The 27,742-nt window shown below is 39.0% G+C and overlaps 1 protein-coding gene and 1 long non-coding RNA gene across 2 annotated transcripts in view; one reads left to right on the top strand and one right to left on the bottom strand.

Moving 5' to 3' along the window:
- nlgn4xa (neuroligin 4 X-linked a) overlaps nucleotides 1-27,742 on the top strand; it is a 65,699-nt gene that overhangs the window by 2,071 nt on the left and 35,886 nt on the right. Inside the window, exons 2-3 of the mRNA XM_008325295.3 lie at nucleotides 7,725-8,426; nucleotides 23,848-24,000. Of these exons, the coding sequence (XP_008323517.1) occupies nucleotides 7,976-8,426; nucleotides 23,848-24,000 (604 nt within the window). The 5' untranslated portion in view covers nucleotides 7,725-7,975. The remainder of the gene's footprint in view (nucleotides 1-7,724; nucleotides 8,427-23,847; nucleotides 24,001-27,742) is intronic.
- Nucleotides 11,570-14,737, bottom strand: LOC112488075 (uncharacterized). Its single transcript, XR_003051793.1, has 3 exons — nucleotides 14,390-14,737; nucleotides 12,624-13,723; nucleotides 11,570-12,091 (listed from the first exon to the last, which is right to left on the bottom strand). It is a non-coding gene; the product is annotated as an uncharacterized LOC112488075 (long non-coding RNA).

The following is a 27,742-nucleotide window of genomic DNA, read 5'->3' as shown; positions in this document are numbered from 1 at the left end:
AGGTGCAGCATCCCCCACCATCTCCCCCACTGTCGCCCTCTCTCCCCCCCCCCCCCCTCTCTCTCTCTCTCTCTCTCTGTGCTCGCTCCTGTATTCAGGCAGCCACAAGATGGTGGTGTGGATATCTGGATGTGGGTTTTGCGAAAGTAACAGAGAGACAGGAGAGTGTGCATGTTGTTGAGTAAGACTTGTCCTCTTTATTGAAGCTTTGAAGTGTTCTCACTGGGTGGTGGCAGACAATGTGTCCCCTCACTCATGCTGCTCCATGTTGGAATGACCTTGTGTTGGTTGGTGTGAACACACACTTGGCCCAGGATAGAATCCTGATGTTTTGACTTATTTCTGAAGTTTTCTGATCAGGTGAGGAAATCCACCTCAGGCTCATATTTAAGGTTCAGTGGAAGGAGATTCCCTAAATCCTGCGTCGTTGGTTTAATGTATGTTGGATAGACATCTGTTGTCCCACAGCAGCGATGTGACCTGCAGAGTTCCTGTATGTTCATTATTCTCATCTGTTTTTCTGTGAAAGGTTTCACAGGAAGAAGCTAATGCTGCCCACTGTTCCATATTTGTCCCTGCTCTGAGAACCTTTCTGAGACAGAAGTGTTTCTGCAGCTTTAGAACAACAACAACACAAAAAGCTTTGATATTTTATGTTACTAATACCTGTCATTCAGGTGACAGTGAGAACACTCGGCCAAGGTCTCATATTTGTTATTGTCCTCACTGTTCCCCAGGATCAGTCAAACGTTGTTGGACTGCAGGACTTTCAGACTGTTTAACAGGGCTTCTCTATACAACGTCTTAAGTTTGTGCAGCACATATTTCTTCAGTAAAAAAAAATACTGTGAGGATTATTATGAAAGAACACTGGACTGCTGTGTTCACAGCCATCCACATAAAAGTGACCGTAGATGCAGTCGATGGCTGTTTTTGGACTTTATAAGCAGGAATCAATAGTGTTTTCCACTCCAGATACCATATTGATAACTGGACTTTGCATTTCTGCTGATATTAGATACTGATCAGAAACCATTGTTGAATTACTAAACTCTTTACCTCTTTTTGGTCATTGCCCACTTTGAACAAGTGGGGATTTCAAAGACTCTTTGTTAAGCGCTAACCTGTACGTAGCCTGCAGATCTCAAACATGGAATTTGTGTTACAGGTTGGTTTGACAGAATTGTCATGTTGACAGATCTCTAGTCAATATTTGAAAGATAGCCAATGATAATATTAGATGGCAAAATCCTGGTCTTTCGCTCATGCAGTTGCATTGCACTTGTAAGGATGTTTTGAGCATGTTTACTATGTGAAAAGCTTCACCGTAACACGGTCCCTACAAAGTTATCCATTGCAAACACCAGGCTACATTTGCAAACCACACCTTAGTCTTCCTTCGACCAAACCTTCTTGGCTAATTCGTCCAAGAGGAGGTTCTTCTTTTTCTATGCATCCCAATTTCTCAGCCTCAAATACAAACCAGACACTTCTGTCCTTAGTCCTTCTGCGCTTCATCCACACTTCAAACCAGTCCTGACTTTGGTGTTTATATACTTCCAGGAAGCTCAGGTCTGCATGTGGATTTGTCACACTGATGATCACATAAATCCATGTCTTCCTCTGCTGCAGCACAGCAAGGACTTGTTCCAGTGCAGTGTCCTCAGCAAAGAGCAAAAAGGAAAAGTAAATTCACACCTGGACAAGTATTTATAGAGCGACATTCAAATGTCGATGTAATCCCTTGACTGAGGAGCTAGACTACCATGGCATGTATTTATTCCCTGTTCAATCCCTGTCCAATTCCTGTCACAATCTCTATCCAATCAACTGCCCCTGCTGCACCCGCCCTGCCTGACCCCTGATTTGTGATTATTCCACAACAGTTGTCATTCACTCTTGTCACACTGCATCCTTCAAATCAGGATTACAGTCGTGATGTTGGAAATGAAAGTCAAATCGTGTCCCCTTGTCAGTCATGTGCTCCTCCTGCATGCTTCAGATATTAAAGATTTCTAGGAAACATGCAATATTTGAGCTGTAGGGAATTTGTTTGTTTTTCCTCACTTTCCTTGAGCCGCATCAGTCAAAGCCTGCAGCCATAGAGAAATTATTGTGAATATTCATAGACCATATATAAGACATGGGAAATAAATGTGATGTAGCCATGAGTGAATTTGACTGAAAAGTTTGAAGGAAAAAGTTTTCACAGCTGATGCCATCTCATTTTACACATCGTTCACCAAAACCAATTCTAAAATACATCAAACGTCATCATTGAATGTCAACCTCATTTATTATGTGTATATTGTGTGTTTTCAAAAAACATGTAAACATATTTTATACCTTGAAACAGAAGCACAAGCATTTCACAAATACATTTTGTTCACATCTTGTTCATACAACATGTTACTTTTAAGTTCCTAGTGCAGAAAGGTGTGTATTTGTGTTTAAGAGAGATAATCGAAAAATTAAAAAACAAAAATCAGAGTTGCTTTAGTTGTTTTGCTGAAAGTTAAGGATGTTGCTGTGATGATTGGGAAAACTCCGACAACATTTGTTTTAACAATTTTTGACTCTGGGTAACTGAAATGTAATAATTTAATTAATATATGACAACATATATTTGTACTATTCATCCTGGTGTTTTTGTCATATCATCAGCCACCATATAGCCTATATATAAATACATAAATAAATGAATAAATAAATAAAGATTTTTAATGAATAAAATATTTATAATTATTACAGTGAAATTTCAGCCAGTCCTTTAATGTACACTGATGAAAGATTTACGTCCATATATGTAAGAGAAAGTGGACACACACACACACACACACACACAGACTGTGGAGAGCCATAGAGCTAGCTTGAATGTGCTCAACTAAAGAGCAGACGAGTGCTCATTCACATTCACCAACCTCAGCTCCCGTCGTCACCTCAAACTTACCCCACTGACATCTCACCCTTCACTCTGGGGCTGTGAGAAATATGTGTGTCAGGCCCACCAGAGACAGACGAGCGGGAGATTCACAAGGCCCAGACGCCGTGTCACCCTGCTGTCTGAAAGTCTGCTCTGACCAGCTGGCCTGCATCTTTTCCTCAAATCTGCAACAGATCTCTGTAACTGTGCAAAGTCTCCCGTTGTCCTGCTTTCATGGACTGTGCCTTTGTAAACGTGACACGTAGAGAGGTTCAGAGTGAAGCTGTTCTGTTGGTCAATGTTTGTCACAATTAAGCATGTCACTTCCCTTTCAAGTCAGTAGATGGTGCTAAGAAGTTTTTATTTTACTTTAAGTTGTTTCCCAACTTTTTTGAGTCCCCCCACCAAAATAAAAATATCCTAAAACTACAAGCAATAAAATTAAATAATAATTTAGGTTTAATTCACTAAAATATATCTGGGCCTGTTTAGTTGAACATAACGCTGGTATACTTGCAGGAATTGAAGAAAGACTCTGAGTCTCCCTCATTTTCTAGTTCCTGCTGCCACCTTACGGAAGTGTATTACATTGTTTCTGTATGTCACAGGTGTTTCCTTTACTTGCAACAAAAGAGAAAATAAATGATAGTAGAATTTTGTATTTTAGTAGAATATGTATCCTCCCTTCCTTTACATTGATGCTAATAGTTCATTTATAATAATTCACCATTTACAACAATGACAGCATACTTGCCAGTAATCTTCACAGTAAAAGGTACTATATGTATCTGTAGTATTCTTGCTTTAGATTCGGAAACGTGCCTTCTGCATTTGTCAGGATTTGCCCTGGAAATTGTCCAAAATTTCGCCTAAACATTACACTTTACGGAAACACATTGTAATTTTCTACCCTTTCTACCCTAACACTGCTTCCTACAACATCCTGGCGCTGTACATGCAATTATCCTGTTGGTTGACTTTGGCATTATTCCCACTTCTCCTCTGATCAAATTTGCCCAGCTCATTGTTCCTCCTTCAGCTGTTACAAAGAATACCAACAAGCTGAGGGACTAGAGCTGGGAAATATAATTTAAAAAAATTAATTGTAAAATATAATAAATCATATATTATTAAATTAACAATGACATGAATAGAGGAGAAGTAAAAAATACAATTTAGCCCGATATTTTAAATTATATATTGCGGCCTGGATCCTGATCTTCAGGTCGCTTATTATGACTATAGATCCAGGCTTTCTTTTCCACAAAATATTGCTCACATAATGTTTTCAGTTGTTATGTTAAAAGATAAAGGTGCATTGATAAATGTGTGGTTGCTGCTAATTAAACAAAGTTCAAACAGCTTATCTTATCAACTTCATGTTTTCTCAGGCTAGTTTCCTTTGAGTCCTCCCTTCCTTCAAACATAAACAATATTTTGGTCCAGTGGTTTTGGTTTTTCTCATCTGGCATCAGTTGATCTGCGTTGGGTTCATCTTATCTTTCTACAGGTCATTCTCAGCAAAGTTCAGTCTATGCTTTTGTATTCCTAGTTTTCCAAATAATTATTTTTAACACTGTACTAATTTTGTCCTGTCTCTTTGAATTTTTGTAATTTTTTAAATAACAAATAACAGCAAGGGTTAAATAAACCCCTTTTTTATGCATTTTTTTTTTAATTTTTGACTATATTTTAACCAATGCATTTTAGTCATGCATGTAAGGATGTTTTCTATAAGTATTAGAACATGGAGTTAGTTTATGTTTGGTCTCAGTGGTGTTTGTGCGGCTCCAAGAGACGTAGAAATATTCTGTAGTCAGTAACGGCAACAGGAAGACCTATAGAAAAAAATCTACATTCTTTGACAAACATCCATCAGAAAATGACTCAGTGTTCCTTACAATTGTGTTCTAGGATGTATCACAGTGTGATAGGTGTCGTAGTTACACATTATTTTGACTTTATTTAACAGCAGTTGCACCTGGCAGGTGGGTAGCGTTTCATGCTGTGTTAAATGGAAATTCATGTGTCCACGCAGTAGTAATGTGTACTGAAGGTGGCCTCAAATTTTTGATGGTATAGTAGGAGGTTTCTAAGGACACAATCGGGGCATTTAAAATGTTTACGTCTCCCTGGATGTATGTATGTTAGTACCGCGGTTACAACCGGCTCTAAATGTGGTCTTAAAGACGTAACTGCAGCAGCATTGTAAACATCTATAACCCGGCAGTAATGTGCTGTAGCTTTAATAAATGCTGCCATTGTTTCAATTCAGACCATTCATTTTTCTAAAGAAAACAAGCGGTACATGAAAAGAACATATTTTACACACATGTATTATGAACTGTTTATGCAGCCAATTATGGACTGCAGTGGTTGAAGGTGTGTGAGGCTCTTTATGGTCAAGAGCAGGACACGTCGCCACTGACAGAATCATTTTAAAAATGATTGAAATGCTAATGACAGAGTGCGCCTTCATTGGTATTCATGACAGTTATAGCCTGCCATCATTAAGATCGAGAACAATGTTCTTCATCTTCTGTGCACCTCCGCTAATAAAAGTGCTGCTGCTGTGGCATCTATTCAAACCCTGGGCCATTTGAAGGATATTTGATCATAAAATGCAACATTAGCACAGATACTGTACAGCTTGTCGCACAAAGACCTGCGTGGCCTCCCTCAACAGTGTTCACACATGCATTTTACGTGTGCAGAGCATTGATCAGGTTTTATAAACAACAACTAAGAACCTTTGTGAGGTGACTGATTTATTCATCTATAGTGTGTTAAATTGTATAGTATAGTATAGTATAGCATAGTATAGTATAGTATAGTATAGTATAGTATAGTATAGTAAAATAACTAATAGTATATATGGCAATAACACCTTCTCTTGTTCTCATAAAGACCTGAAAACGCAGTAAGCAAAGTGGAAATTAGGAGACGTATTTGCCTCAGGTTGTGCTAGTTGTCAGAGTGTTGCCATGGAAACACTTTGCAGGTAGGAAGGAAAACATTTCAGGTGTAATTAGTTGGTACACAGTGTTGCATACTGGACAATTTTAAGAAGTATCCAGACACAGCGAGAGGCCTTACCAAGAGCTGTGTTTGGAACATGGATTTGAAGATCGTAGCCTTAGTGATGTCATCCACGAGCAGCACATGCATCAGCAGCGTAAACACCAGAGCCAACAATAAGATCTAAAAAGATTTGTCCTCAAAGTGAAGAAGCCTGCAGGCTGGCAGATCTGTTCTGGAGCAGAAGACACAGCAGTGGTCTGAAGAGAGGGAGATTCCTGGCACCGACATGTGTTTACCACCAGGAGGCCAATAACAAACTGTCCAGGAGTGTCGGAGTGAGACCGTAGTCTAAGCAGGGGAAGAGAGCAGCCGTAAACACAAGAGACTGCTACAAAACAACAACTGATAGCATCCTCACACCGATGTTGGATAGTCGACTGGCGGAAGTCCAGCAGAGCAGAGGAGTCCGGTGTCACCTGTGCCAGACAGACAGTGGGTTGGCTTCACACTGCAACCCAAAACGTTTACTCTTTCAGATACTGTATGTCTGTCTTCTTTACACACAGGTAGAGTTGAGTGACATATTCTGATTTATTTGGTCTGGATGGAACTACAGACATTCAATTACAGGCAGATTTCAAGCTGTCATTGGTGATTTCATGGTGTGGTTTTGGGTTTTTTGATGCAGGAAGTTGCCTTGTTTCCCTGAAATTTTGTCCAATCTGAAGTGAACATTTTTTGGTTATTTTCCTTTTTTTTATAATTTACATTGAGAATGGATACATGTGCTCCATCTAATGTTTGATTGGCTTAGTATTTAATCCATAATAACAAGGTACAATATGTTTATAAAGGGTACAAAGAACACAACTTGAAACATTACATGTAATTAAAAGGGGGAACTTCAAACTTATAGCTGCTCAGAGCTTCTCAGGAACTTAATAAAGGGCTAAAGGGCTAATAAAGGAATAAAGGGCTAATAACAAATCATAATCACTTTTTGGAATACCCTGGTGATTTTTTAAAAAAAAACCCAAAACAAATTAATTAAAAAATAATCACAAGACCTTAGGGCAGTGGGAGATCCAAGAGGAAATACTTTAATGGTGTTTGTGTTTATAGAGTTAAATAGCCATAAGGCACCTCCAAGCCTGCAATACCTCAGCCAGTCAAACTGTAAATAAAGATGATTTTTAGAGAAAGCACTAGATAATAATAATAATAATAATAATAATAATAATAATAATAATAATAATTTGTAATTTTTTGGTAATTGAACACAGATTTACATTTCAGGAACATTCATTTATTTGTAGATCATTTTGTTAACGTCCGTAAGACAAGCTGAAGTAAGAGAAGACGTGAAGCCTGATTAGTGAACCTCTAAGACTGGTACCAATCACAGCGCAGCTGGTGTCTCATATTGACCTGAATTAAGAAATGGACAAAACACAGATAAAATGCAGCTTGGCAACATTTTTGTCTTNGTTCTTGTTGTGATATGTTTTAAAGGAACCAGAATATTTGACCAGATCAATGCATCTGTAGGGAGCGCTGGTTGAAATGAGTTTCAATGTATCCAGTTTAAAGCTAAAAGAAACTTGGGCTTCAACCAATGAAACTCAAGAACTTATTCAAGTGTTCAGATCAATTTAATACTGAATAAAATATCTTAAAAAAAAAAAAAAACTTTTATTCTGGCAGGTACACCCTAATTCTTCTTACTTGACTTCTTGTGACTCAATTTGTGTTTCTTTTTTTTTTTTCTGCTTCTTTTCAGATTTTCCTATCAAGTTGCAGACCAGGAGACCAGACCCTCTTCTGCTGTGGCTAAAAGTGGAATAAAGCAGCCACAGTAAGTCTTCATTCAGGCTCTCAGAATGGGGAGCTCCGAGAAAGCCATTTGGCTGAAGTGAAGCAGGAGGGAGCACCAACTCAGTAGAAGAAGGGGTCGGGGGGAGGGCCAAGTTGAGGATTCCTGGTTGGACCATCACCACAGCCTGCCTGGTTCAGGCTCGGCACAGTAGGAGTATGTCGGTCTTAAGAGCCCAGTCATGGATGCCTCGCTCCACTACCAGGGCCAGCTTCCTGCTGTGGGTGGGGCTGACGTCCATCTACGTGGCCCCAGTCCAGGGCCAGCAGCACCCAGTGGTCACTACCAACTATGGGAAATTGCGAGGTGTGAAGGTTACTTTACCTAACGAGATCCTGGGACCTGTGGAGCAGTATTTGGGAATCCCGTATGCTTTGCCACCAACAGGAGAGCGTAGGTTCCAGGCCCCAGAGCCACCCTTGTCCTGGCCGGGCATCAGGAACGCCACTCAGTTTGCTCCAGTTTGTCCCCAGTTCTTGGAGGACCGCTTTTTACTCAACGACATGCTCCCCGTGTGGTTCACTGCCAACCTGGATACACTGGTAACCTACGTGCAGGAGCAGAGTGAGGACTGCCTCTACATGAACATCTACGTCCCCACTGAAGACGGTAGGTCAAAAAACATCTGTGCTCTTCATGAGTATTTCTCTGTCCTCCTTTATGTTTTGTTTAAGGCCGCACGTTAGCTTCTGTAAATTTACTCTATTCAAAAATCAATCTCTGCTGCTTTTCAAATGTCCCGAAGTGTGCTTGCACTAACCCTGGACCCTTCTATTAATTACCAACTTCTGCCTTTAGAGGTCACTGAGAGCATTATTATAATCTGTTATGCACTTTTAAAAGGATACCTGTGTAGTGGTTCCATACAGTAGTGGTTAGAATACTTGCTGTGTAAGCAGAGAGGAACCAGATATCCCTAAAATTCAAAGCCAAATCTAAACTCTATGAGGCTTACTAAAGTCCAGTACTCCTGAGTTTGGTGATACCCAGGAGTGTGATCAGGCTGTGTGTATCTCTTTTCACCAGGACACTATGTGAAGCCTGAATAAACACATTGACTTTGGCTCCATGCCCTGTTGCTGGTCACTAAATGTTTTTCTCCAACCTAGATGGAGGAAATGTTGCGTCAGGTTACATGAACATTTGTGCCAAACCACAGATGTTGATCTGCCATGGTGACCTTAGAGAAAGGGCAGTGCCGTCAGTGATTCTTTGTCTCATTTAATCTTAAAAAAGTATATTTTATATATATATATATATATATATATATATATATATATATATATATATATATATATATATATATATATATATATATATATATATATATATATATATATATATATATATATATATATATATATATATATATATATATATATATATATATATATATATATATATATATATATATATATATATATATATATATATATATATATATATATATATATATATATATATATATATATATATATATATATATATATATATATATATATATATATATATATATATATATATATATATATATATATATATATATATATATATATATATATATATATATATATATATATATATATATATATATATATATATATATATATATATATATATATATATATATATATATATATATATATATATATATATATATATATATATATATATATATATATATATATATATATATATATATATATATATATATATATATATATATATATATATATATATATATATATATATATATATATATATAAAGATTCTGTTTCACAAAGGCAATTATTTGCTATTACTTTATATGTGGCTCTATGTATGGACAGGCAAGTCTAGTCTATCCTGCCCTGGCCTTTGACAGCTGCGATGGGCTTCAGCACTCCACGACTCTGCAAAGGAATAAGTAGTGTGGATGTAGATCCCTCTGTTCAAACTTTATTAACATGACGCTAAGCATATGATGTTTACTGTTTTTTCTTGCAATTGCATTGCTTAATAAGTATCGCAATGTATCGTGTTTTTGCCTCGTAATCGTGATATGTACTGCCATAGTATTGACAGTACACACCTATAAAATACCAAGTATATAACAAAGCTGTCAGTGAGTAAGTTTAGCTTCAAAAACATCAGCTGATTCTTTTGTAAAAGGAGCTCAGATAATTTATTTCACTCCGTCCCTGCTGGCAGCAGCCTCCTCTGTGTGTTCTGTTAAAAGCATGAGTATGTGTGTGTGTGTGTGTATGTATGTGAGTTTGCTTCTGTGTGTGTGTGTTGTCCAACACGACCTGGAGTGTTTGGAGGTCAGTGAGAGCAGGGTGACAATGCAGACAAACAACAGAGGCACATCAATGTCTGTGTGTGTCTGGCAGAGATGTTTGACAGCTCTCTGCTAAATTTACTTTGAGCTCTTGAGAAAACAGTAGATTAAAGAGTGGGAAAAAACTGCAGGATAGTGAGGGATAATCTCCCAGTCCTTCTTTGGAGCACGGTCTCAAATGATTCAACATCCCCTTAAAAACAAAGAGTATTTTTCTTCTCTGGATGCAGCGTATCAGCACCAACACTGCTTTAGGTTAAACGCCTTTTGGCTTCTTGAGTTTTCCGTACATATATTTTTCCAAACAATGACCAATCCAAGAAGCAGCCAGGAAAAAGTGTTTTTCCATTAAACTTTCATTTATTTCTATAAAGTGGTCTGTGCCAAGCCTGTGTCGTGATGACACACATTTCCATTACAGCCTCAGAGCAGATAAGAGCCGTGCACATGATCATATCGTGTTGCTGCTGTCCCACAGGGACAGACGCAGACATTCTCCCACAGTCACGGCAGGATGTACAGTTTTATTACTTATCATGATTTCTTTAGTTCTTCAGTTTGGCCATAAAAAATGGCTCAAGTCTAGTGATGTCCAATATTAACTTTTTGCCGATATCCAATATGCCGATATTGTCCAAAAACTTAATTTCCGATTCCGATATTTATAGATACAGGTATATGCCGGTATATGTTTAGGGCATACATAATTTGGGCAAAACTCATTGCATTATCATAGGTGTTATGTTACCGGGTTTAATTCTGATAACGATTGTTACCAATATTATATATTTAAGCTAATATCTTTTGGCTGATATTATTGGACATTCCTACTCAAATTTCATCCAAACAAAACTGTAGTATTTTGCTTCAAATGTATGCAATTTGATTTTAACAATAAATCAATGTCACAGCAGATGCCAGAAGTCCACTCTAACAATTTAGAGCAAAGTTACGGGTTTCACAAATTCTGTTCATGTATGAAAAGAGCATCAACCAATGGCTCAGTCTTGGAAACCACTCAAGGTTAATATAAGGAGAAAATGGCCGTGGATGGAAATGTCATGATAAACCTTCAAATGCCATTTGCTGATTTTATGTCTTTTAGGGAGATAAAAAACATGATATCTATTCAATAAATCACATTTACATTTAGATGAAAGTAAGAGCAAAGGTTCAGAGTGACGGCAAGTACAGTTTGTGTGCATTATTTCCTATTGAGGAAAATATAGTGACACAACTATACAAATACATGTTTATATATGTATATATGAATATATATTTAAAGATGTATATATACATATATTTGGATAATTAAATATATAAAATATACTCTACATAATTTGCATATATACATATATACATACACATACTATATATCCTTTTGCAATGGTTTTTGAACAAAGAAAAAAATATTTAAAAAATAGGTATTATGTTGACAGCAATTTTATAAACTAGAATAAACAAAATCTAATGAAAATTTAGTAGAATAAAATGAAATAAATTTAAATATGTTTGTGTGCATCCTCTTCCGTCTTCTTCTACTACCAGCCAACAATATATTCATTTATGGACGTCGCAGGACTTGTGGTGTCGTGTGAAGAGATAAACCAGAAACGGCCAGTCTCCAGGGTCCTAACTAGGTGATATAAAGTGACACATCAGTCTCAGTGAGACAGTTACAGCTCTACTCAGTGTCCATCACCTGTATATCCTCAACGTTGTCCTTTTCCTATATCTGCAGTAATGTTATAATATCCTGCCAGGCCGTGGATCAGGAACAGATTTATAGTTTCTGCCGAACCTCAAGTGGGCTGACAGATTAAGCTCTCCTTTGTCATCCGATTTGAAGTTGAAATCCATGATGGCCTCCCCTGAGCATGCTAAAATGACTTCATTGTCGTAGCCTTTTTAAATTTCCGGCTCAGTCTCCGTGGATGTGCAGACAGGGTGGTGCCTGTGCAGATGAATAAAAAGAGCTTAGGGCATTTCATCTGCACAAAGAGGAGTGGAGGGAGATAAAAGTGAGGTTAGTTTGGGTCAGCTAGAGTCTAAACCAGTGCACATCTAAGTCTGTCCATGTAAAACATGGTAAACACAGAAACATGGAGAAAGATGTTTCCACAGTCTACAGCAGGCATGGGCAATCTACTACTAACCCATTTGGCTCTTTAATCCACTTGTCCAATTTATGTTACTAATTTCTATCATTGTTATACTTCTGCCTTTTCCCTGCAATGTCTGCATTTCTCCAATAGATGACATAGACGAGCCTAAAAGCATTTTAGCATTTTAACCTTTGTGTTACATGTCATTTGTCTTAGTTCATACCCATTGTGGCCCACGAGTCTTACAGGGGACTACAGTTCAGAGGACTACAGTCTTACTGCAGAGTCTGTAGCTGTTCTTATGATGAGGACAGGACTAAAAATATAATAAATACAAGATTAATTTATGGTTCAAAGTTGACTAATACAGTTGTGCCTTACCTGCTAACAAACACTCCACATGTACATTATTCAGGATGCAGCGTCTGTTGTGTAGTACAGACAAGGATTTGTTCCAAGGCTGCAATTTAAAACTGGCATTATTTGGAGAAAAAAAAAAAAAAAGCTTAAGACTGCAATTTCCCAGAAGCTATTGCTGTTCAGTTTTATTTACCTGTAGCCTTACGCCAAGTACATCAAGTGATTCTGCAACTATGTTGAAGGTAATGTCAGCACTTCCTCTTTATTTGATGAAACCAACGGTCCAGACCTGTACTTTGACAACCCTGTATCTGAGGAAATTAACCCGCCCATCATAAACTCGATGAAATACTGCTCAATATTGTAAAGAGAAAAAATTGGCTCCTTTTAGAGCGAGGGTGTCGTAAAAGTTCTCCAGACTTGGGAAAATGCTTTTGTAACTAGTGTTTGTGTAATAAAGTGTTCATTTAGTTCAAATTGTTTCTGTTTTCCAGGTAGCAGAATTTGAAAATTAGTGACATAAAAAACCTAAAACATAAAATTCATTATTTTATATTAACCAAATAATTCTGTATAATGTAGCTTTGGAGTTTGAGCCACCAGAGGGAACGCTGCATTTCAAAGAAAATACTAAAAATCCCTCAAATAAACTTGCATATAAAATAATTGTGTAATAATTCAAACCAAAAATAATTAGTGATAAATCATGATTCATCGTGATTGTAAATGAACATGAATAAGCAAGTAAAATCAACATTCTGTGAGTTGCTGAAGTAAACAAACAAACAGATGTTTTTCTTGTGTGACACACACCTGTTTTTATTTGTGACTGATTTGAATAATGGTATAAATAATATGGAAAAAACAAGCATAATTCAAAATGTAGCTAAATGTAGTTGCTTTCAAAATGTCGGTGAAGCCGATGTCCTCAACAATATTATTCAGTGTACAGTCGCTCACAATCCACCTGGTAATTGTGTCAATCATCTTGTCAGCTGTAGACTTACCTATTGTCAAGCCTGTCATCTGACTGGAAGTTGAAGCCTCTAGACACACACACACACACATACACATACTCACGGAACTCCTCCATTCCATGCGAATGATGATGTGTGTATTGGCTGTAAGAGCATTGTCAAGATGAACTATTGCATTAATTGAAATACAATGTGCCTCATTCTACTCAAGCCTTAAACTTCATTTAAACATAATAAGTAATAAGATTAATCTTCATGAATTATTACACACCATTATTACATTATGACAGCCCTAAATTATATATTATACACTTTATTTGTTTCGCAATGCAAGTGATCGCCCCTCAGTGGTAGAAAAAAATATTTCACGATTGGTGTATAGCACAGAGCACACCTAATGGATGGTGCTGTACATCTCCTCCAGAAAATGGCAATTTGATAAATGACACCACCAATTCATGACACAAATCAGTAACTTAGATGAGTTCTCTCTCATTGATTAAAAAAATATTTTAAAACAACCATATGGTTATATTTTTGTTTTTCTAATGCTTCTCTAACACCAACATGTCCTTTTCAGCAAGACAAACAAACTATAGGCTATTAAATGGACTTGCATTTCTTCCTAGTTCTTTTCAGAACCTACTTATGGGGAAACATCTGTGACGTTACTGCTTCACTTCTAGAAACATTAGTCTTATGTTTCAAAACTGACATTGAGCAGATGATGTAACTGCACAGCAATAATGAAATTACTTAGGACCGTGCCAAGGGAGAACACAGCCATCCGTCATATTAGAATTTACTTACTGTCCTCCATAAAGTCCTCTGCTTTTTTCTGACAAATGTTTCCATCGAGCGCACAGCTAATATAACAAAAGCTAAAGTGCACTAGTGCGCAGTGGCTCTAATGGTCACTGGCAGCTGGATGACAACAAAACAAACACAATAGAGCAAACAAAAATGTCCTTAGGTAACCTTGGATTATAAGGAATCAACAAAAACAAACAAAAAAAAATGTTTTCGAGAAGATAATTACTCAAAAATACAACATAAATGTCCTCAGCTCTTTTTCTTCATTAAAAGGTTACAGTCATTTGTCAACTCCTTAGTAATTAAATTAATTAATTACATAGAGTATCCTTCTCAATAATTATTTAGCGCTGCAAGAAGTATAGCTTGCGTCTTGGGCATAATGTTCACTTGGGACAGGGTTAACAATGCTAACAGAGTCCGCAGAGTTAGAACTATTTTTTGTTCTTCGGAAGATTTTAGTAGGGTAAACTTAGTAAATTGTTTAAAGCTTGGTTTAAAGAAAAGACATCGAAAACACTGTATTATAATACAGATGGTCCTGGACTTACATCGGAGTTCCATTTCTACATCAGAACTCGCATACTGTACATAAGTACCTATAAATAAATACCTTGGTACATACCTGTACATAACTCACCGTGCGAGATTCTCCTTTTTTTTTTGGAAAACCAAAACATAGGGTTGAAGCTAACCTAAGACTCAGGGCTAGAAAACATTCGCTCCAAAACTTGCCAATGTAACAACGTGGATTATAAAACAACTCAGTCAGTATTTTCAGTCTGAATATACAGCTCTTTGTTGTGTTCTCACTGTCTGCATGTTCCGCCTTCAGCACCACCTAAACTACAGCTGCCAATCACACAGATGACAGCTAACAATGGCCCTGCAGACACATGTTTTTTTTTCAGCTCTGAGGTGTTATTAAATATGGCATTTCCTTCTAATGGGCCGTCAAAATTTAGTGAATATGGCAAAGAAGGGTCACAATGACCCGTGATTGATGTACTTGACAAAAGCTAGTGTTTTATATGGATGTTAGCAGAGGCAAGTGCTTTTGGAAAAAAGACCCTGCTGGGCAGCAATAGTACTACACGCAGACTTATAACAATCCACCAAAATGGTGAGTTGAGTCCACACCACGACCATAAGTTCATATTGAGTTTAACTTTTTAACCTTTAGAACTAGAAAAATATCTAGAACAGGGCTCTCAAAATCAAATCAGCCACGGACCACTGTACAAATCCAGTCTACAGTACAAATCCAGTCTACAATACAAAAAAAAAAAAAAAAAATATATATATATATATATTTTGGATACTGCTATAATCCAAACAGCTAGCAAACTATTCCCTCATTCTTAAATGACCAATTAAAGCATTTGAAAAAAATAGGAAAAAAGTTAGTTTAAGGGCAACATTTATTATATTGGAGGTTTAATGTGGGGGGCTTGCGGGCCATAAGTGGCCCCCGGGCCTGTAGTTTTGCTCCCGAGGGCTTGGCGTTTGTTTGGGAACCTTGTAGATTCTAGAACAGACCTGGGTTTGACATGCCCACGGACGCTGCTCCATACTGATGACATGAGGCTGTTGCTGTGAATATTGAAGCAGTTCTTCTTGTTTATTGCCTCGTTGCAGCACACATTTACAGTGTATGTGTGAGTGTCTGTGTTTATGTGCGACCAGCCTGAGCAGATGTGGTCTTCACACTCGGCCGCGTTCCACTGACATGACACTAGCCTGTGTTTTTGCAGCACGCGTTAGCTGAGCGGCGATATTGTTCAAACACTCCACCTTCACGGCCGTGCTAACACATTATGTGCCTGTTGAGACGTGCCATTCGCCACCGCCTGCTGATCAGTGAGTGCTGCAGCCGCACGACATGACGGTGAGAGTATAACGAGGCAGTGCACAGATGTTTCCTGCACTGTGTAAGGAGCTATGGGAAGATTAAAAAGGAGATTCTATGTTATTTTGCCCTTCATCTAAGATAAATATGGGTGAATGATGGTGAATGCTTCTTGTTTTTTCATTCAGTCTTTATGGAAAGAGAGTTCAGTTGCTGTGTCTGAACCTCAACCTGATCTTTCTCTTAATGATTCACCAGACTTTGAAAGGTGACAGATTTGGCCTGTAGTATTCAGGACAGACGTCTGATGTCTAAATACCTTTGTCAAGAAGCCCTGGAGCTGATGATGATTCACATGTAGTGTCATCCTTTATATACAGACACTTATATAACCTGGATCCTCTGATGTGAAAATCAGAGTTGTCTTCTTGATGTGGACATCAGTCTTTCGTTGTTCAGTGATTACCTTTGTCTGAATCTACTCTTTATGATGTCCAAGATATTGAATCACATAAACACCAGAGCATAACGTGTGTTGTTGAAATAAAGGTCCATTTTAGAGTAAATTATTTGTTACTGAAGGGATTTAATGCGATGGGTCAAATTATGTCCATATGAATGACCAGTAATTTATAATTTTCAAATTCAAACTCAAAACAGAATACGATGAATGGATGAGGGTGACCTATGACCTGGTTTTGAAATGTGTATCAGTATTTTTATTTTGCTCATTGTTAATATTTTGAATTTAATTTTTTATGTTATTGAGAAAAAAAATTGAAAAGTTGTTGTAGTCTGTTTCAAATTCAATATTTCCAATGAAAACAAATTGTCAGCACTAACCTGTTGAAAATGTTTGAATCCTGTTTGCTCCACAACTGTGTTTTAAACTTCTGCTCCTTGAGTGATTGAGTTTGACACCTGTGCTTTGGATGATTCAAGTTAGTGTTGCATTTGTTCGTGGTGCACGAACTTTATATGAATAGAATCTCACTGCAGCCGAGGAACTCTCTGACTTCTATTTGCAACAGTTTGCAGTTGGCGACCGTGCTGTGCTTATGTGAATCACTGATTTTAACAATACACCACGCAGCCCAGATTACACTTGGTTGTCTTTCAATAAAAAAAGGATCTAAATGGTGCACACAAGTCCTCGGAGTATTTCAAGCTCTCTCTGCCTTTTTCTGCCTGCCTTGCAGAGACACAACACGCTGTATGTTTATGTGTGTGTGTGCTTGTGTGTGTGTGTGTCATGCCAGTGGGGGCAGATTGGCTCTTGCTGGTTGAACTATCCCAAATGACTGCTTTTGCTCTTCCCATGCGGCCGCTGTCCCTGCTGTTAGGCTTTTGATGAAAATGCAGCTTTGTCCACTCAATGTGATTTTTGCTCATGAATTTCTGACCTTTATTTTTATTCTTTCAGTTCTTCAGCTGCTTGACAGCAGGAGTCCAATCAGTCAGGCTGCAGCACAAAAAATGGCCATAATATCTATATATATTTATATTTCTATCTTCCCCTTTTTGAACCAAAAAAACCAAAGGCACTTAATCGTGACGGCATACATGCAGACTTTTGACTCAACATCATTTGACCCCACTTAGTCCCGTACTCTGTGTTTTCAGCTTCTAAATGCACTCCTCCTGTCCTGTTTTTTATTTTGTGACAGCCTGTTTCCTTTTGTTGAGTCTTGAACAGCAGAGGGACACATCTGGGGAAGAAAGGCACCTCTCAGCAGGATGGAGGGCCTCATATTTTTCCATTTTAAAAGAAAATCTAAATTTATCTTGCATGTTTGTTTTCTTTCCTGAGGGATTTCATTTTTTATCAATGAACATGTTTTTTCCTCCTTTTTATTACTTCCGACTCTGCTCAGTGAAGCATGAGCACTTACCCGTGTTGTTGTGACAGTTGAATTTGTTCATTAGTAGCTCACAAAAAATATCTGTCACTTGGTTTAATTAACATCTCATTTCCTGCATGGCAGAAACCAAATAGTGAGGTTTTTATTCCATTTTTCCTGTCTTATTTAGTCAAAAGACAACATTTGCCTTTTGGATAGCCAGCTACACAAGTGCAGGAGGAACCATGAGGATAGTCAATTAATCTTTGATCATTCTTTTGAATGTTCATTATTCATGAGTCTGTGTCAACAAACCAGCAACATGGGACCAGGAAAAAATAGACAGAAATGTCTCTCCTTGATGTAAAAGGAGGAGGAATGAACTTGAATCTTTATTAATAATAATCTGAAAGACTTTGGGCTTTTAGTGGGCTCTTCTGTAGACCAATTCCATTTTATTTGTAAAATCAGAAACTAACTAGCAAGTTGTGGCAAGTTGTTTACTTAAATGTTTTTAATATTAACCCAGGAAGTAGGGGCTAATGAGTGCAAGTACACTCCTGTAAACAGGACTACTGCTGCAACCCAAATTCTCTGGATTTTCATTTTAATATGGGTTGAGGCAGGGAAAGGAACTATTGAACTATTTTATGTCAAAAACCTCCTTTTCTCATCCAGCATGCAGAGGGGCAGCTGTTGCTGCAACAATAATGTCCCTGTTTGTCTTAAGATCAGTTTTTGTATTTGAGTTTATGTGCAATTCTGAAATTTTGAGCCATATCAGACTGATACAGATCATGAGTATTAAATCAAGCCGGCCCTCTAGATAGTTAACCTGCTTTTTAAGGAGCCTTACAGATCAGTGTTTGGATCAGTAGTTTGCATTTGTCCCATCATGGCACACAAGTCTAACTTCTAATGTCTTAGATCCTCCCAATGACACATACATTTCATCAGCCCCAACAAAAGCCCCTCCAAATGAATTTTTACCCTGGTGTGTACCCAGAGAAAACATCTTTATGTGGTGAAAGATCTCGATAGAGTGTGTCCTCAGGCACTACCTTGGCCAGCCTGTGTTTTTCAGGAGAGCGTCCAGAATCGATGCACTCTGACTGTTTGAACATCTGCAGTGGCAATGAATTACTCGTGTGGCTCCCCTGTGGTTCCACCTACACCTCGGCAGCTGCAGCAGAGGAATCTGGCAGCACTGCAGACACAGCTCCCCTCAAACCTAAAGTACCCCCCCCCCCCCCCCCCCCCCCCCCCACCCACCCGTCGTAACAGCGCCTCCCACACTACCTCACTAATAGAGATGATGCTATCGCTGCAGTCCCGACACTGCTGCTCATTGTTCACTACGTTACTCCTGCTCAGAGGAGTTAAGGGAGGAGCCCCCCCCACACACACACACACACACATCACTCTGCCCTGTGTGTTTGCATCAACTTAGAATGAGCTATTGTCAGCTTGCGCTTTAAGAATATGTTAGCATTGGAGTCCAGTCTTTGATTCAGTGTTTCCTTATTTTTGCACTAATAAAGTACCTACCAGGTTATAGTTTTCATCTAAAATATATAGTCACAACTTACATAACTTATTCTAATGGATGCATCAGCGGTGCAGTCACAACTTCTTATTTTATACATATTTTATAATATTACCAATACTGGGTGCTGCAGGCAAATGTAGATGTGGAAAGTTACCTTCGGTGTCATTTGCAGGTGTGATCGAGTCCAATGTTGTGAGTTCTAAGTTTTAAGTATATATTTCTTTAAGTATATCAACATTTGTGCAACTGGAGCTTGTATAGGTGTGCCTATATATAACCACATACAACATAGAGTGTTCATTATGTTGAATCCCGTCGCCCTTTAGCCTTTTCTGACAGGCTCGTATTTGGCTGTGGGCCATGTAATGACTTTCTGTGACTCTGGAGAGAAGAGAGAAGTAGCTTTATTTTGGCAGAGCAGTGAGACGATATTGAACAGGAAGTAGAGTGAAGTCAGTGGAGAGCATGATTGAGCAGACAGCGCAGTGATGACAGCGAAAGATGTGGAGCATCTAATGGAGTGGGCTGAGGGTAGCTGGGGGCTGCAGCTCCTCCATTAACTGCCATTTTTATTTGCCCCGTTAACGGTAGGCGACGCCAGTAGCAGTGGAAGAATTCAGATGGACGCCCCCAAACAACCTCTCTTCCTCCCTTCATAACTGCCACACCAACGCATCCCACCCCCCTCCACCCATATAAAGATGAGTAATGTGTGCAACACCATGCAGCCAGTGGAGGAATATATTATCCCCCCGGCTCAGGTGGCAGTGATGAATGTCTGGGACGGAGTTGCTGCACAGTCACCCAGGCAGCTCCACGAGCCCAGGAGAGGCAGGGAGAGCGAGGGGCACGCTGATCATCACAGAAAGGAGTGGGGGTGGAATACCTGAAGCAGTTAGATTTCTTCACTTTTAAGTGCACTCCTCACTGACAGGACTGGGACACACTGCCCGGAGACCACCCGCTCCTGCTGTAGCCATAAAGCATGGCTGGAAATCTGCAGGGGGATCTCTGCAGGATCAACAATCTCATTCCTCCCTCTCTCACGCTGCACCAAAGTAATAGTTGTATATGTGTGTGAGCCCACAGATGCCTGCAGTGACCATTATACCTGGATAAGTTAAAGACGATGACAACTTCACTGCTGCGAGTGTGGTTTATGAGCATCTGTCTCTCCAAGGTTGTTTCTCCCTCTCCCTCCCTCCGTTCCTTCTATCGGTCATCTTTTCAGCCTAATGACAAACAATGCCGTGCTGAAGCAGACCCCGTCATATTTACTCTGTAATTAACAGGTTTGTGTTTCAGCTAAAGTGGTTTTTGCACAGTGTAGGTCATAGGTAGGTCAGAGACACTGTTTACTCCTGACGTGTGGTTCCAGGTGAGGAGTTGTGAAATGGATGAAGGCACATTAGCAAAACCCAGGCAGTGTTTCAGAGGACGGTGGTGATTTATAACCTGCCACTGAGACTTGGGTTTGACTTGTTTTGCTATTTTATATCGCAGTAATGGGGGCTGATAGACTCCACCTGCAGCCCTGGTTGGCTGCGCACCCCCTGACTCGCTAGTATCGCACTCTAGATGCAACATATGTGACAGGCACTACGGCCAGTCTTCTTAGTTTGCACGACCTCAAGCCACTGTGAAGCAGCAGTAGTTGGTGTGAGGTCAGAAACAAAAAAAAGTAATCTAATAGGTAATATGGTCGTACAGGTAACAGTGGACTGGTCATGGATTTTTGTTATGAATGTTTGGCCTAAAAGAATCCTCCGACAGGTGGAGAAATAAGGAGGAGCTATTTCTAAGCACAACTTACTGTAGAAAGTGTTTTATGTGGAAAAGGCTGCAGCATGGAATGCTGAATGTGCTTGAAGTTGGAGCCCTCAGGCAATATGAGGCACCATCATACTTTGATGGTTAGAGCTACACAGCCTCCCACTGCATCAGATTGTTTAATGCCTTTTCCAAGGAAGTTTTAGCAGAATCTATCTAGAAGAAGAAGAAAAAGGAAGTGGATCTTTATAGAAACAGGAAGTGATGGTTAGACTGACTTTTTTATAGTTCCATTGAATTAATTGAATGTCTTGTGTATAATAAAACACAGAAAAGACTATGTGTAGCTAAAATCAGCAAAAACCTGAAAATAATCCTTGTTTGGTTTATTACTTAGAGTAAATAAGTCTGAGCCAGCAGTTCTAGAGTGTCTGGACCTTTGAATGTCTTAAAGTTTACCTTAGTTTCTTCCTTCCAGTGAAAACACTTAGAAACCATTGGATGTCCTTTATCTGTGAAGTATGAGTTGAGCTAATGAACAGTTTAATTGCATTGGGAAGAAAAATTCCCAGAATAAGGCTTCTTCAAATCCTTAATTTTCCTAAAGGGAACTCCTGAGGAATTATTAAAATTCTATATATCTATCTGTCTATCTATCTGTCTATCTATCGATCGATCCACCCATCTATCTAGCTATCATAACATTAACAGAAATGTATACTAATGAACTAAAGCATTTGAAATAGTATAGGATGGAGCCAACTTGGACAAACAGAGATTTAAACCTTTTTATTTTGGCCCAAACCCACTTTTCTAATTAGTGCTGCTGACAGATATATTGGCATTAGCCTCCAACATAGGCTCACATTGATGCAGCAGCAGAGTGGTTTGGCATCTCGCACTGATGGCGATCATGTTTGGTTTGCCTTCACAGCAAACATAAATGGGAGCAGATTGGGAAACAGAAGACACATTAACCACAACATCCTGCCTCTAATATAAATCAGCCTCAAACACAGGGCTGCTCCACCACAGTGGAGCTGATTAACAGGCACTGTTGGAGAATTCACAGTCAGCACAATTTTAATCCTTCGACTCCTCGTCTCTTACTGTCTCGCGCACACGCACGGGCGGCACACGCGTTTGGCGGTCTCCCCTCTCGATTTGATATTTTCCACAGCAGATGCTCTCATCCTGAATGACATTTGAGAGACTTTCATGCAGCCTCGTCGGCCGTGCCAGGGATAATGGTTTTTGTTCAGCCTGTGGTTCAAAGCAACAACAGCTTACTGTAACACAGGAGATCGGACACACATATGGGGCATTTGAGGATAACACTGATATTTGCATGAGGATGCTACCAAGAAAAAGACATGATTAAAAAGTCTTTTCGTTTTTTAAGCTGCCGGAAAATGCCGTCGGCGGAATTAAACCCAGAACCGTCTTGTTTTGGGGACTTTATTGTCTGTCCTCCTGTTGGAGGACCTACTCTTAATTATAATCACTGCCTACACATGTACTAATCATCCCGCTTTAATCACTGCTGGAGAGCCTCCTAAACAAGGTATTTATCCAGTCTAATTGCCATGTTCCCTGAGCATTATGCAAAGAGGACAGACAGGAGACAGATGCAGAGATTGTAAGACTGTTGAATCTGTGGAAATTCACATCAGAGGAACGTTAAAGCGCTGGCTCCTAAATGAAGAATCCTTCAGTGTTCTTTGCTTCGTCGTCCGTGTTCTATTAAAAAGTCACACTACAGTGATTTGCCTGGTGTGGATGTTAATTGTGTTTGTTGGTTAATTACACAGACTGTACATCCAATTAGATGTAGTGTTGTTAGTTCATCAGATAGAAATGAGTAGAGAATCAGCATCGCAATTAAACTTATTTAAATGCATCTTATAGAAATTGAAATCTCTCACTGATGACCTTCATGACCTAGATTACTGCAACAATCCATGTATAAATTTATGGCTAGTTAGATACTTAAAATGCATAGATTGTTTAACTATGAAACAACAAATCATCTAAAGTCCTACTGCGCAGTTATTTCTCTATTGGTGTCCCACATCACACTCATGTACTTTTCTGCCACACCTGGCAGTCAAACGACACAGTTAATTAAATTTTACCTATTTTTATTATCTTGTTCATTCAAAAAGGATTGTCGTTCACATTATCTTGTTCATTCAAAAAGGATTGTGACAAAAAGGATGTCTTCAGATGAACTCCCAAACCAAACATCTCTGTAACCTCTTTTCCTTGATGTTTATGTTTATGTTTTATATACATTCAACTCTCAAATGACTCCTTCCACCTTCTCACCACACGATCAAAGCCAGAATAAACTGGTTATAGGTCACCAATTTCATCATGTTTTAAGCTATTTTTCAGATGTTGGATGTCAGAATTAACATTTTTAATTGTGTTTTTTTCCGTTCAGATATACATGACGAAAATGGGTTGAAACCAGTCATGGTTTACATCCATGGAGGCTCTTTCATGGAAGGAACGGGCAACATGATTGACGGCAGCATCCTGGCCAGCTACGGGAACGTCATCGTCATCACTATCAACTATCGGCTCGGTGTTCTGGGTAAGTCTTCCTATTTGTGCCTTTAATTAGTTTGGAGGAGGTTGAATTGAATTAGAGGACTCATTGATCAGCTGATAAATGGAAGAACCATTTACTCCTACTCTTTTTGCCTGCTGGCCCATCTCAGTAACGATAACATTTCCATTGATGACTGCAGGGGCGGCCTGTCAAAATTGCTGAACCCATGATGTGGTTAGTTTTTACTGTGCCAATCATCTGTCAGGAGAAATGTGGGAGTCACTTTGCATTTAGCAGAATTTTGAATTTTCTTGTTATTTGACAATATCTGTATTTTTCACAGTAATTCCTTCTACACACACACCTAAATAAAAGTAGGTAGGTTAAGAGTCAAACTACATATATCTATCACCTCTCCTAACATTTGATCTTGTTAAGGTCACACCATAGAGACGTATGTCTGATGAAAGAGACACATTGTCTCCAATTTATGGTTTCCATTTAAATATTTTGCTTCAGTTTGGTTTTAATTCAAACCTTACAAACTGTCAGAGCCTGGAAAAATACTGAATAAGAAAAAGTCAGGCAGCTTTTAAAGATGGGAAAAAATAGATGTTCATTTTCCATCATTGTGTTAAGGTACAAAGAGAAAAAGCTGATGTGGTAAAAAGCACTAAAATTCATATTATAATAAAACAGATATGTGTGGCACCTCAGCTCCTCACCCATAACTTACACCTGTGACCTTTTCAGTTACGTGGATGACTGCAGCAAACATCAATCACCCTCAAGCATTTCAGGGAGAAAAGTTATGTGCTGGTGTCAGAGCCAGAATCTACACTGAGATGTGCATTTTATTCTGCTCTCCTCTGTAGGAGGAAAGTCAGTTCTGGCTCACACAGCTGCTGTGCCTTGTTTCTGAGTTAAAGTGTGGGTGCTGAATCTTACTGTATGCACACATCCATAATTACATGGACCTTCATAGTGTTATAGCTAATAAAACTTTATTTAAAAAGTTTAATTTCTGTAAATGAAAGAGTTCCTTCTGTCTTTAAAACTGAGCCAGGTCGAAGGACGGCTTCTTCCACTGCTCACTACATAAATCAGCTGATTTGCAATAGAAACTAATTTCTACAATATTAGGTTATAAGCAAATTATATTTGCCCTGATACAATTTAGAAAGTGCACCAAGTGCTCATATTTCACCCCATAAAGGAACGTGGATAGTTTTAGCTTTGATTAATGGCAGTATGGTAGCGATGCCACTTTCACTTTCACCCTTTTTTGGTGCAGCGGGCAAATTTGTGTCCCTCTTTATTGTTTGCAGAGGGGGAAAAAAAAATTTAATGTGCTTTCCTTGCGTGTTGTTTATTGTGTCTTGAAGTAAAGCCAGGGTTCATCGTAGCAGCGCCACTGCCACTGCTGTTGCCGCCTCGCTCTGCTTACCATTTGTTTTAAGGCCGAGCTGTCTGCACCAGTCCCTATATTTAGTTGCCTGAGAGCCGCAGGGAGATGGTGTTCTGGAAACATGTGGACTGCGGAGAGGGGGAAAAAAAGAGAGATGAGAAGAGGAAGGGAATACAGATCAGAATACAGATGAGACAGTGAGTGTGTGGGGGGGTGAGTGGTGGAGATAGAGAAGTAGGCTGATGATGTAGTTGATACAGAAAGATCCTGAGGGATCTATCTGTCTATATATCTATCATCTACTGTATCCATCCATCCATCTATTCATCCATCCATCATCCATCCACCCACCCACCCATCCATCCACCCATTCATCCACCCATCCATTCATCCATCCATTCATTCATCCATCCACCCACCAATCCATCCATCCATTCATCCATCCATCCATTCATCCATCCATCCACCCCCCCATCCATTCATCCATCCATCCATTCATCCATCCACCCATCCACCCATCCATCCCCCCATCCATCCATCCATCAATCCACCCACCCATCCATTCATCCATCCCCCCATCCATCCATCCACCCCCCCATCCATCCATCCACCCCCCCATCCATTCATCCATCCATCCACCCCCCCATCCATCCATCCATCTTTCTTTTTTTTCTATCTGTTGTTATATCGTTCTGTCTGTCTCTCTGTTCTGAGGCAGTATGATATGATGTCAACTGTTTACTTTCTCTTTTCTCTTAAGTATACAATGTTTAGCTTGTCCGTAATAACAGCCAAAATATATTAGCATTTTGTCATTTTGAAATTACAATGTTCTTATCTCACTCTTCCACTCTTTGTTGACAACCGTGTTGATGCTCTGCTCACAAAACAAGCAGGAATCACCTACATGAAATAATAAGCGATGAAACGGCTGTTTTCCACAGGTTCTGTGAGTATTAGCAGTTACTTACACTGTACATGTCTGTTGTGAGACAACATGACAAACGTAAACCCTGTATACTTAAAGGTGAAAAACCTTTCTACCTTCTCCTGACTGACACTCTTCTTTTTAGGTGAGTTTTTCTCACATTTAAAACCAGGTCCAGATGTTCAGGTTGCACTCCACCTCCTGAACGCTGTATCTCTTTCAAATTAATCTGAACAGATGGGTCAAAAATCAACCAACGGTGAATGTTTGCCCCGGAGGCCACGTAACATGTCAGTCACACCACGCCTACAATGTTCATCCATATGTTGTCTAAAAACTGCACAGCTCAAAGCATTTTAGCACGTCTGTGTTACAGAAGCTTGATGGTGTAAGTACAGTACTCTTTTAAATATTTTAACATTAAGCTGAGCACAAATGACACAAAAAATAATAATAAAAATCAAAGTAGGCCTGGTTCAGATGCAGGAGCAGAGATGCAGAACAGTACCTAACAGTAACCTGTTCCAAAATAGTGTAAAAATGTCAATTTCCTTTTTTTTTTTATGACTGCACATTGCAAGAATTAGTCTAGTGCTAAATTCAGATGCTGCCATTTGTTCTCCGATGGGGATGGTGACATCACCTACTGACATATCTAAAGCCCCATTTTTAGTGTCTTTTTTTTTCTGCTGAAAATCTGTGAAACCACACAGCAGTTCTCCGCCCTCTCTAACTGTCTGGGCACTGAGGTTCAAGTGATTCCAGGGGAAAAAAATAGCAAGGTGTTGAGAAGCAATGGAGCCTGATGCGGTGAGAGTGAGAGAACAGTGTGACGCCAGGCTACAGCAGACGTCTTGCTTAAAAGGCATGTGAACCCTAGAGAGAGACAGTTTTACCGACTTTACAGTCCAGAGTGCAGCAGAGGATTTAACCCTTCACTTCCTGCTGGACAGACAGCTGTAGATGTCCTCCTGCTCATATTCCTAAAAAGCACATTGAACCACGGTAACAGGACACGTATGGAGTGAAACAGTGAGGAGGATTCCATCTGATATTTCCTCTCTATACGTTCTTATTTACAGTATCACATAAAGCCACTTTTATGTAGTACAGCAAAATACAAGGAGTAAATGTTATCAGTTGCTTGTTTGGAAATCTGTCCTGGTTGTTTAGATGTTACCATAATAAACTCCACTCCACATGGTTGTTCAAGTCAAGACTGTGAACAGGTTAAACAGGTTAATGTTTTTTTATTATTATTTTTATTTAATAAAGTCAGTGCCCACTTCACATACATTGAAGTAGAATCTAATTTTACATTTGTTACCCCATAAATCAATCAATCGAAACATCAAGTACTGTCCGGTGGTGAAGACTTGTACTTACTGTTGAGATTACAGCAATGCAGATTTTATGGATTAGTCAGGATCAGGACAGGACTAGAACCA

The sequence above is a fragment of the Cynoglossus semilaevis genome, chromosome 14 (assembly GCF_000523025.1).
Source record: "Cynoglossus semilaevis isolate Cse_v1.0 chromosome 14, Cse_v1.0, whole genome shotgun sequence".
Lineage (NCBI taxonomy): Eukaryota > Metazoa > Chordata > Actinopteri > Pleuronectiformes > Cynoglossidae > Cynoglossus > Cynoglossus semilaevis.
This window is presented reverse-complemented; position numbering and strand designations above follow the sequence as displayed.